This window comes from Pholis gunnellus (assembly GCF_910591455.1).
Source record: "Pholis gunnellus genome assembly, chromosome: 3".
NCBI lineage: Eukaryota > Metazoa > Chordata > Actinopteri > Perciformes > Pholidae > Pholis > Pholis gunnellus.
Window position 1 is genome coordinate 4,790,475 of NC_136529.1, and position 11,978 is coordinate 4,802,452.

Below are 11,978 nucleotides of genomic sequence, written 5' to 3' on the forward strand. Positions count from 1 at the left end.
AATATGAAAGTTCTTTATCAGAAGAGTGCGATAGAAAGGTGAGCTTAATGGCTGCTAGACAGGAAATTAATTTGGCTGTATTTTTGCTGAGACAACATTAGCAGAAAAACTCTGAATGGGAAACAATTTTTGGAAATGGAAAGACAGAAATGGGTTTGGTAGTGGCTCCATAAAAAAATTAAAATAAATGGATTTAAAAACAAACAAAAAACTCATATAAGTGTTGTGCAATGACACCTACTTCTTGTCTGTATCTGGTGTAAGTGTCCACCCCATACCACAGAAGGCCAGCTGCACCACACGCACCTAAGATTCTCTCACACACACACACTTACACACACACACACACACACACACACACACACACACACATTTTCGAAACCGATACAAGAGTCAGAAGTTCAGCGTTACAACTGTTGAAGTGTAAATGATGAAGTCGTGCGGACATGTGTTGAACCAGAGAATGATATGAATCCGAAGTAGTCACCCACTACCGCTGTTTTTGTCATGAGTGAGGAGCCGCAGTACGGACCTCCACACAGACAGAGGGCGCCAGAGACTTGCAGCAGCTTGCCCTGTGGACCAACGTGGTGCCCCTCAGGCCGGGTATCATGAGCAGGACGGAGACCACGGACAGAACACACATCCCAACCAACGCTGCTCTCATAGCCAGGACATCAGCTGTGGGAAGGAGGGATAAGAAAAACACACCAGACTGAATGTTGGGTCTCCAATTGCAGCGCATATTACAGTAAATTCTCTGTTTGGGGATAGGACTTCAAAGAACTATTAAGTACGGGAGCCCTGAAGGGCAAGTGAGAGAAAAAAATTATCTAAGTCTGATCTAAATTGTTGTCTCTCCTGTGTTTAGGATTTAGGAGGTGAACAGTTTTTTTGTGTATTTTAAAAATACAGAAAATATTTTTTCTAAGTTCCTTAAAAACCTTTTTCCACCAATTTCTTTTTGCAAGGATCAATTTTCCAAGTTTTTTCATCTGTGTAAGCAGGCGGGAAAAAAGCTGTGGCAAGTGATTTTGTGTGTATGTTTGTTGTTGTAACACTCGTTTGGGCCACAAGAGGCTGAATTGCACCACAGTCCTATGTTCTAAATAGGACTGAAAGCATTCATGTTTTCTTCCAGATGTTTTAGTTGACATATCTTGCTAACACACAATGTGCCTTGTGTTGTGCGTGGAGAAATTCAAGCTCACCAGGAAGAAAACATGAATGCTTTTAGAACTCGTGGCCCAAATGAGTATTACAACAAAAAACGCCTTTTTAAAGGAAATTTAAATGATCTAATGGCAATGTAAATGTTACAATGATTAAAACTTTTTTTCCCTACCTGTTTCACACATTACATTTTTTAAGTAACATAAAGATTTTCCTGGCAAAACCTTTTTTTTTCACCTATTCTTTAGTCATAAACAGGAGAAAAAACCATTTAGATCAGACTTAGAACATGGATCCTTATTCTCTTGCTTGCCTCTTTGGTCTTTCGTACAGGACAGATCATTTCCTTTTAAAATAGAGACAAAAGAGATCATAAAGAGGGATCAGTCATGTAGTCAAGAGTGATCAGATGCTTTTCTTTTTCAGGTATTTTTTATTGTAACATTGTGTCTGCTTTGTATTTTTCTGCATGTGTTCTGTAAAACAAATAAAAAAATATTTTGTCAAATTTAAATGTGCTTTTGTATCAATATTTTCGTCAGTCCATCTACTTGTCTCTTACTTGTATTAAAATAAACCTTAACAATGAAAATCTAAAAAAAATAATGAATTGAACTTCTTAAAATTCACCTAACAAATTTACTTTGTTTCTCATTTTTACAATTTTTGAAAATGTTTAACAGCTTGAGTCAAATGTAATGAAAGTATATATACTGTTTAAATATTTACAAATATATTTTTCTATTTCAATATCAGTACTTTCATTCAGTTTTTTTTGTGTTTTATCAATATTTTGGTTTTAATGTGTATAACATTGGTGACTAGGAATATTTAATGATGTACAATTTAGAGGTACTTGTACCTCATCTTCTTGTCATACCTCCTGCGCTCCACTACAGTCGGGTGGATATATTGTATTTTTACTCCACAGCTGGAGTTTACTTTACAGAATAACACTTTATTATTTAGATTTTATATCTTATACTGTAAACTAGCAACAGTTGAATGCTGCGTACACATTCATACAGGTTCCAGTCCTGTATTTTGGTGGGGCTTTAATTCTAAATTACAGATTGTACCTTTTAATAATAATAATGATAACTAGAAAATGCAGTTCCTGCTGAAAATGCGTTGGAATGCTGAAAGCTGAAATGAATTGCAAAAACATTGCTGAAAATAGATATCCAATTCAAAAAAAGAATTGAAAAAAGCTTAATAATTCAAAAAGTTTAAAGATTACAAATTGCTGAAAATACAGAAATGGGAGACTACCTGTCTGAAAAATGTTGTAGCCTGAAAGCATTTAAACTGCACTGCTGAAAACCCTTCTAGTTGAAATGTTTAACTATGGCATCTGTAGCTGAAAGTATGAGAAAGAAGAAGGCTTTGAAAGTTGAAGAAGTTTAAGAGGATTTGAAGATTTTCTCCAGATATCCAATTAAAAAAAGATTGCAAAAAGCTGAATAATTCAAAGTTTAAAGCTTACAAATATGAAAAGTCATATCACTCCTCTCCTGAAAGAGCTGAACATTTTAATATTTGAATGGTTTCTGTGGCTTAAAAAATGTCAGCAGTAGCGATATTTGTTGTAGTAGTAGTTGAAGTTGTAGTTGTAGTAGAAGTATTATAAGTAGTAGAAGTATTAGTAGCGTTAGAATAAGTGTGTGTGTGGGGGGTCCTCTAAAAGTATCCAAGACCTGAATGACTGAATGAGAGAGATGCACACAGAGGGATAGAGAGAGAGAAGTGTATGTGCACGTGTGTTTATCAACATTGCTGATTACCTTAATCACGAACACCTGTGTGCCAGCAGCCTGTTCATGGAGAACAGACAGGCAGACAGACAGTTACATGGACTGAGTGAATGTGAGAGAGAGACAGACAGGAGGTCTAACAATCCCTCCATGTCGTGTGCGTAGAGAGACAGACAGAGAGAGAGTGAGACACAGACAGACAGAGGGAGAGAGTGACAGACAGAGATTACCAGATAGAGAGAGACAGACAGACATTCTGATCTCTCTGGCAATCCTTCTCATTTGAAGATTGTCCTATGATTTAACATTTACAGCTAAAGTAACTATTGTCCTGCTCTGCCAGGTCTTTCCTCGTCTCGCCCACTTGTGTCATGGTGTGTGTACATCTCACTGGAATCAGGAAACTTGTCAGAATACCCATATTTGATTGGGTTTTTTCAGTATTTTAAAGTTGAAATGGTGTCTGTAGCTGAAAGTATGAGGAAGTAGAAGGATTTGAAAGTTGAAGAATTATTTGAAGTATTTGAAAATATTCTCCATAGAAACCCATTAAAGAAAAAAGTTGCAAAAAGCTTAATAATTCAAAAAGTTTAAATATTAGAAATATGAAGAGATATAGCACTCGTCTCCTGAAAGAGCTAAACATTTTGATATTTGAACGGTTTCTGTAGCTTAAAATATGAAGGAGCAGAAGCGTTTGAAAAAACGTACGGAAGAAATATAATAAAACGGAAGAATAAAGAACAGGATAACAATAGTTCAACAATAATAATAATACATTTTAGGGAGAGGCCTTGGATAACGTGGTTGGTGTGGATGTGTCTCTGTACCTGGCAGACGCTCCATGTAAGACACAGACACATCACACATCCTCAGGCCCACCAGGCTGTCGTGGACACACTCCCCCCACAGGCCTCGGCAGCGGGTGCTCAGACCCACAGAGGTCAGCTGATCTTTAGCCCCTTGCTGGACCAGGAGACACATTGGAACATGGGAAAGGCCTGGTTATGCTAACATGGGCATAATCATGATTAAGTAGTAATAATAAGGCATTTGAAATAAATCTAAAAAACATGAATAATGTCTAAAATACACTCTTTACAGATAGACTGCACAGTAGTGCAGCCTAGTGGTTGCTCTACACACTGTCACCATACGAGGATTAGCAGTGTTTGCAGATGAGAAGTTGTGTGTGTGTGTGCAGACGTGTTTCCTACCCTCCAACAGTCCTTTCCAGCAGCAGCGATTAGCAGCAGCGGGCTCGTCAGCGCTATCAGCAGCCCCAGGACCTCAGTCTGTCCTCTGTTCATCCTGTCCTTTCAGTCCACTGCTGCTGGAACAATTGGCGGCTTATTTTAGTTCATGAAAAATATCAGAAGTGACTTTGCAAAAAACGCTGAACAAGTGCAGCTGATATTTCCAGACAGGATTGTGTTTGAGTTCAGTCGCAGAGCGTCTCTGAATTAATGACTTTTAAACGGAGATACTGAGCCGTACACTCGTGACACAAGCGGTGGAAGGCGTGTTCAGATGTTACTGAAGTAAAAGTACAGAATTGTCAGCAAAAATGTACTGAAAGGGGTTTCAGAGGTCATACATGTTATTCCTTTGGTCTAAGACGGTCCAAAAATATTAGTGAGCGTGAACAAGTCTCTCTCGAATCCACAAACTGGAGTGCTGAAACTCAAATTTGTGACGTCGTCGAACACACTAAGAGCACCCAGGGAAATGTTCTGAGTATATCGGTACATTTTATGTTTCACAACTGAAAACTAAACAGTAAAATAAAGCTCATTTGGTTTAAAATAAAGAACAATCAGCCTCCCATTCATTGTCTTTGAATCACCAGACTTTCTACTTGATGACATCACAAGTTTGGGATTGAAGGCCTTTACAGACTGGGATGCGTGACGAATAAACTACGAATATTATTGTCATAAATATCGGCCCAACCCCGTGCCACACAACGTGATTGGTTGATGCCTTTTTATTGCGGTGCGAATGCTCAGAAAAATCAACCTTGTTTTGTAGCATAATATCTGTGGGAAAGTATTTGTGACAAAAATAACAGCTAAAAAATGATATTGACGTGCACATTAATCATACCGAACAACCCCCCCCCCCCCCCCACACACACACACTGTGTAAAGGCCTTTTACTTCTCTGGATGTGAGTTTTAGCAGTCTAGTTTAGAAGTCTACATTCTGTAATTTAAAACGTACACATGGTGAGATTCTTTATAGAATTGATTCCAGTTTCTTAAGAATCAATTTATATTTTTACATTCCTGCTGAACTCTTCACCTGCTTCAACTACACACTTCACAGTTTATCATATTTTATTATACATTTTCATATTTTTATTATTGAATGTCTTATACTATTGCACTTAACTGTCACGTACTTGCAATGAACGGTTTCTGATTCTGATTGACTTCAAACAAAACAACAAAAAGCATTTTAACCCCAAGAATTCCTTTTTCTGGTAATGAAATGAAAAAAAATATAAACACCATGAAGACCAACAAACAAAAACGGACCAAATTAATGTGTACACTCTTTTTACAAAGAAATACAAATGTTATGGTGACGAGATTTAGAATGATTGTTTTTACAAATGCTCATTTTGTCAAAGTATACGTATACCTACATGTTGATGAAAAATGATTTTGACAAGAGAGGAGACAGACCTCTGTCTGTGGTTAAACAGACGCAAGAAAGAACATTTACACCTCAAAAGGAAGTGCCAAAAAAATAAATAAATATAACCAACTCAGATTTAATGTAGTAAAACGATCCTGAGCTCGAGACAACTTCCATAACTTTCAGACGGTTACTGTACTCTAAAAAATATTAAAGGCAAATGTTTTCAAAGAAGTTACATTATCTTTTAATGAGGAACATTTCTTCAACCGTTAAAAAGGATCTCCTCCTGGTGAAACAGCCTTTCTTTAAATATCTTGAAAAATCAGAGTAGTAATCTTGCAGCTGTCTTGCTGGGTAATGAACAGCGCTGTGGAACTATGGGAAAAAAACCAACACACTTACCTCTTAAGAAATGTTTTACTTCAAGGACCTTCTCAAAAAAGATGAATGCGGGAAAAATTTGGGAGTGTGTCTTTGGCCTTGATCATGCACGAATGCAGTGTGTGTGTGTGTGTGTGGGTGTGTGGGTAGGCCTGCTCTTGGCTGGAATTAAGAATCCAAACACATTATCCACGCGTGACCTTCATAACTGCACCATGACTTTCCATTCTGCTCCCCTCTCTTGTTTACCCTTTGAGAAGTCTCACCCCCATCTCAACTTTGACTTAAAAGTAATAAAGAAAGAAAAACATCCTCCTCCCCTCCAACTGAAGTAAATCGGCTTCATCTGAAGACATTCTCTGCCATTTAAGGCCGCTCGGATGCGGCGAGGAGAGATAGCGTGTGTCGAGATGACACGAGATAAAGAGGAAACATTCAAACGCATCACAGAGGAGAAAAGAAATGGAGGGAGCGCGAGAGACAAAGAGACAGACGGAGGGGACAGAGAGAGTGGAGCCGTATTGAGACATTCAGACGGATTGCTATTGGAAATGCCAGCTGGCTCGGTGCCAGCTGCCGGCGAGCTGCTGCCGGGAGGCTGAAGAGGGCAGTGTTTGTCTTCCTGTACTGCACCACACCTCACTGGGAAGACTTGTTATAAGAGAAAACTCATATCCATAATTACTTTCAGGAATGTATACTGAATCCAGAAAGCTCTCTGCGTATTAATATTGAGCGTTAATAGGTTTCACAATAATTAAAAGTGATTTTTTTTTTAATTTACAAAGATTGGTTCAGGTCATATGAATAAATAAATGTGCTTTAATAAAAAGAGGGATTTGGTTGCTGAAGTTTCTGCTGGGCCAGTGATTAGTAATGGGAGTTGAACACGGAGCCACAGTGTGTTTGAGTGTGCGTGGTGTGCAAGATCACATTTAAGTAGTCAGCAGTGTGTGTGCTTGTGAATATTGGCAGTTCTTGTCCTTCAATATGCGTGAATGTCAGTTGCATCTTTCTGTGATTATTAGCATGATCTGGTGCGCGCTTCGTCCCAATCCTCCCTCCTTACCCATCTCCTAACGGCGCGGCTTAGAGGCTCATAATCGCCTATTGATTCCTCATCATCGTTACCACAGTTAGCGCTGTGTAGAGCCTCATTTGGACGGGGGGGGGGGGGGGGGGGGCTGAAGCAAAGTTGCACGGGACCACCGCATCACTGCCTTTGATTCGAACAAGGTCAGAGGAATCGATCCTCCTTTGATCGGAGACTCGCTAAGAGAAGCAACAATTTCCAGTCTGGGGCAAAAACGGGCAAAATTCAACCAAATCTGAGAGCCGGTAGGATAACACTGCTCTCTTATAATTTGCACATGTGGCATCGCTATTTATTGTGTTTACTGTGACACTAACGGAGCTGTACGTCTGTGTACGTAATAGTTTGTATGTTGTTTGTTACAAGTGGCAGAACCACAAGACCATCTTTCGCCGGTTAGGAGAACGGAGTCAGCTCCGCGAGACGGACCTTCAGTTAGTTTGAATTCAGTCAGTGCAAACCGAAGCACAGGGGTCTGATCCCGTGGGACTACCCGCCATGACTCCCGGGCAGGTGTTTGTCGTGGCTGACTGAGAGTTGAGTCCATCCCTCCTGGCAAAAGTAGTCTCTCAGTAGCGGGGAGGATGAAACCAAAACGCAAGTCGTTTTCTCGGACCTGGGCTAGCTGGTTACCATGCTCATTTCAGTAGATATCTCTGCCACACAACACACAGACATCTCTGACATAACGTCAACATCTGTAACCTCTTCACATTCTATTGATAATGTTAGCAGCTGAAAGGTGGATGCAATATGGAACTGCCTTAAACCTGCATTCTTCTTAATAGCCATCCTCTGGTTGCAAAAAGAAGTCTGGTTGTATAGAAGTCTATGAGAAAATGACTCTACTTCTCTCTTGATTTATTACCTCAGTAAACATTGTAAACATGAGTTTATGGTCTCAATCTCTAGTTTCAAGTCTTCTTCAATACAGCATGATGTTCATTTAGTAAATGATGGTCCATTTAAATAGACCATAAAGCAGAGTATGCTTTAGGGCGGGGCTACCTTGGGATTGACAGGTCGGTACCAGAGCTGTATACGCTACCAAAGCGTCAATCCTCCACAGTCCAAAGTCACTTGCGTTCAGTGGTTGCAAAAAATGACGAACTGCGTCCATTTGTTATGTACAGTCCACATGTAACAGTTCATTGTTTGAATGTTTTTAATTGTGGTCAGATATGTAAAAGACAAAAAACTAAAACATGATTAAACCATTGCGTTTCCCCGACACAGAGTCAGAAGCAAGTGAAATATTTATTGTCATCAGCAGCTCCAGAGGAACCTGGACAGTAAAAGCTAGTTGTAACACCCAGAGGAGGGTAAAGATAACGAAGTCCTTTAAACTTCTCAACAATTAAAAAAGGATATGTCGCCGCTGCTTGCGGCTGCGTTGCCTTGGGCAGCATCGCAAATAAAGCCATCTCTGCATCTGCTCTGTGTTGTCTCGCCCATCTTTGAAGTCTGTCCGTCGAGAGACGGAGGCACTGAGAATTCATGCCTGTTTGTTTCTTTTCTTCTCATCATTCTCCTGTTTTTGCTTTGATAAATTTCCTGAGATCTAATTTCCTCACGTCTTGTTTTTTTTTTCTTTTTTTGTAGCCTACCATGCTACACTGCACCTATACACAATCCAAAAACAGCCTGAGGATTTGGGAATAATTATCTAAATCTTTGCCCCACTTGTCATGCTGGACCACGGACAAGGCCCGTCTCCATTCCAACTAAAACGCAGATTGAAAGTGAAGCCGTATTGTTCCGTACGCCAAAACTCTGAGCGACGCTTCCACCGCAAACCCGGCTGAACTCAGGTCTGCTTCTCTGCAGGTTCTATCGCGGCGTTAGTACCGACTCAGAGGAGTCCCGTCACTGCATCGACCGCGCAAGAGTGATTGCATCCTGCCGCAATCAAACGTTGGCACGCGTTCATGCGCAGATGCATGCGGAGGGGGGGGATACGAACGCAGTTGAACCCACGATAAGTCAGAGATCCAGTTTTAAAATAAAGTGTGTCTCCACAGCTGCACGCCCAGCAGCTGACAGCTGGAGTATTGCGTGATCAGGGAACAGTGCGTGATGAGCGGTGAGGGGTTATTATTGCTGTTGTATCAGTTTATCAAACCACAGGAGGACACTCACCTGGCCATGTTTCTCCTGGAAGCAGTGTCTTTCTGATATGCACACACACACACAGAGAGGTGCGGAACTTAATCTAATCTGTGTGTTTTCTTCTCTGCTGCAATAATACAGCGGCCTAATTGGCTCTGACAACTTGGCCAACTCAATTCCAACCAGTCCCATCCAGAATGCCTCTCTATGTCTCTAATTAGGTCCAATCAGCCGGAGTGATATTTATCGATTCACCTCATCCCACTTTCTCTCTCTCTCTCTTACACACACACACACACACACACACACACACACACACACACACACACACACACACACACACACACACACACACACACACACACACACACACACACACTCTATCTCTCTCTCTCTCCTCCGCACCGGCCTCCCTTCATTCTTCCTGCGATGCTTTCTCAAGGAGACTTCGTTCCTCCTCTCTTTGGCTAATTTTAGTATGAGTAAAATAATTATGATTGATGCAGGTGCCTCTCTCTTCCTTCAAAGCTTTTTAAATAGATAACCCCCCCCCAAAAAAAAAAGCAAGCAAGAAGCTAATTAGCACGCGAAGACGAGAAAAGCCTTATCGAGCCGTTATCAGCTCGCCTGCCCCGCAGCTTTTAAACATCATATTAGATATCTTAATCGTTCATTCTGACAGGGGCGTCAGGGACAAACTTTCTACATTTTTTTTCCAGCCAATTGATGTGCTCTATTCCCCCCCCCGCCCCTCTGGTTCCTCACTTTTTTTTTTCTCCGAGAGACACAGAGCCGTCAGCTACGTGTCGGGAATGCTCGATGCTTTTATTCATCTAAACAACCTTTTCAGCCCCACTCCGAATGCATGTTTGAGAGTCTGCGCAGTAGTGCGTCATTTTGGCAACTATCGACGCCACTGAAGACACGTCTGCAGTGACATTGGAGCTGATGGGTGTTTCTTGGAGTGTGCGATGGGATAGTGGCCAGATACAGAGAAAAAGGAAAAGGTTGGAGAGAGATTAACTGCACATGGGTCTATGTGTCTATGAGTGTGATTAACAGGCTGGACTATCCTTTCTTATTGAGGTTTTCATATATTATGTAGCTTCCCAGTGGAGTTCCTCATGTATTCAAATCCCAACACGTTCTGATCGAAGTGCTTATGTTTTAGCTTCAAAAGGCAATTTTGTCTTTCAGCTAACTGTTTTGTGTTTATGGCTCACAACGTTACTGTTTTGGCTTAGTCTCCCAAAGTAATTCCCAGCTCCAGTTGTTGGCAGATGTTTTACCCACTCCTCAGTGTACACTACCTGCCCAACACCGAACAACAGACAAGCAAAGTAAGAGACTAGCTAGCGAGCACAGTGGAGCATTTGAAGAGCCAGATATTTTTCTCAGGAGCCCCAATCAGAGCTAAAAGACGAGTAAATATTGGACTTGCAATGATAATGTTGCTCTGCCTTTGCTGGAACTGTAATGTTAACACATTAGCCATGTCAACAAAAAATGTTAAAAGGTGTGTGTTGTTCAATTCGATGTGGAGGTCTGTCTCCATGTGGCCGAAAAAACACGGATTAGAACAATGATTAGTGTTGGTGTGGGTGAGTTCTATGTTCAACATTCTGTTCGTAGCAATTTCTTAGGAAACGCTGAGGTTACCTCTGATAGCCATCCATTCAATTTTCAATTACATTTATTTTGTATAGCCCAAAATCACAAATTTGCCTCAGAGGGCTTTACAATCTGTACACATGCGACATCCTCTGTCCTGGGACCCTCACATCGGAACAGGAAAAACTCCCCCAAAAACCCTTTAACGGGGAGAAAAAAAGGAAGAAACCTTGACCGTGATATGCGATGTGACTGTCCCTGGATCAGGGTAAATTAACTTCAAATGAAAAATGACGTTTCCTTGATCAGAATGATGGTACCTGGATCAGGAAGTTACAAAATAAATAGCCATGCTTCAAATCTTAAACTAATTATATGATCAAGGGACTTGTGTTGTTTAAAGTGGTAGACTCCTCCAGCATTAGACTGAGTTTGGGTGCACACTTTACTATTCATCCAAACAGTTTTCTGCACAGCTGTTCCTGCATGTTTGCACATGCAACTTTAGAATGTGGAATTCTACCCATATCACATCCATTTAACCCCTTGGCAATCAATCTCATGTTCATAGCCATTTGCTCCCTGTGGCGCTTAGCCTCCTTGTACGCTGTGTGAAATCCTCGAGCTGTAGCCCAGTGGCTATCTGTTCAGACTGACCGTTAACTACAGCCTGCAGTACTAAGGTGTCTGCTCTCACCTTATCAGGAAAGCGTGCCTTGGTCCGGGCATGTTCAAATACTTCTCCTGTTGGAGAATCTGGTTAGCTCCTACCGTGGCAACGTTAGCCCCTTGCAGCCACTTCTGCTAGCTAGCATTAGGCTCGTTCCAGATGAGCCAGTCCTGCGCAGAATCGAATCAGCGGCGATCGGCGCACAATGTATGCCGGTTAGATTTGTGTCCGACTTGATCCCAACATGCTCTGACGTCATGAACACGTGGTCGACGATAACCTCACGAGATCGAGGCGGCCGCAGATTTTAGAGCCAGACGCCACAGTTGCTCACAACCGACTGTATGACCCAATGCATGATGGGAAACGCCTGGCTGTCGCCCGATCAAAGAGCTGATTGGCTCTTAGATTTTACAACAAACACCACGTTTTGTAGAAATTCCTGTTTTTCTGTGTAATTGTAATATTTGACGATAGATTGTTGGCTATTAGTCTCATGTTGTGCAACAAAGGTTTAATCTAAAAACATCTTGTGTGGTTGA

At 41.2% G+C, this 11,978-nt stretch overlaps 1 protein-coding gene across 2 annotated transcripts; it reads right to left on the minus strand.

Annotated features, from left to right (window-relative positions):
* On the minus strand, positions 1-11,586 carry LOC306715683 (claudin-16-like). 2 transcript variants are annotated; one of them, XM_079186130.1, is made up of 4 exons: positions 11,464-11,586; positions 4,145-4,257; positions 3,758-3,893; positions 1-681 (listed from the first exon to the last, which is right to left on the minus strand). In XM_079186130.1, the coding sequence occupies exons 2-4, from the start codon at positions 4,235-4,237 to the stop codon at positions 506-508; spliced, it is 405 nt and encodes a 134-aa protein (XP_079042256.1). In that variant the 5' UTR covers positions 4,238-4,257; positions 11,464-11,586; the 3' UTR covers positions 1-505. The 2 variants fall into 2 exon arrangements, with proteins under 2 accessions (XP_079042256.1, XP_079042257.1); XM_079186131.1 differs by having other exon boundaries at positions 4,145-4,260; positions 11,464-11,555.
* Positions 11,587-11,978: the final 392 nt, after the last annotated feature.

Coding starts and splice junctions, on each gene's coding strand:
- LOC306715683 (XM_079186130.1), bottom strand. CDS start 4,237: ATGAACAGAGGACAGACTGAGGTCCTGGGGCTGCTGATAGCGCTGACG. Junction 3,894..4,144: donor CTGGAAAGGACTGTTGGAGG/GTAGGAAACACG, acceptor CTCCTGGTCCAG/CAAGGGGCTAAAGATCAGCT. Junction 682..3,757: donor TTACATGGAGCGTCTGCCAG/GTACAGAGACAC, acceptor TCCTTCCCACAG/CTGATGTCCTGGCTATGAGA.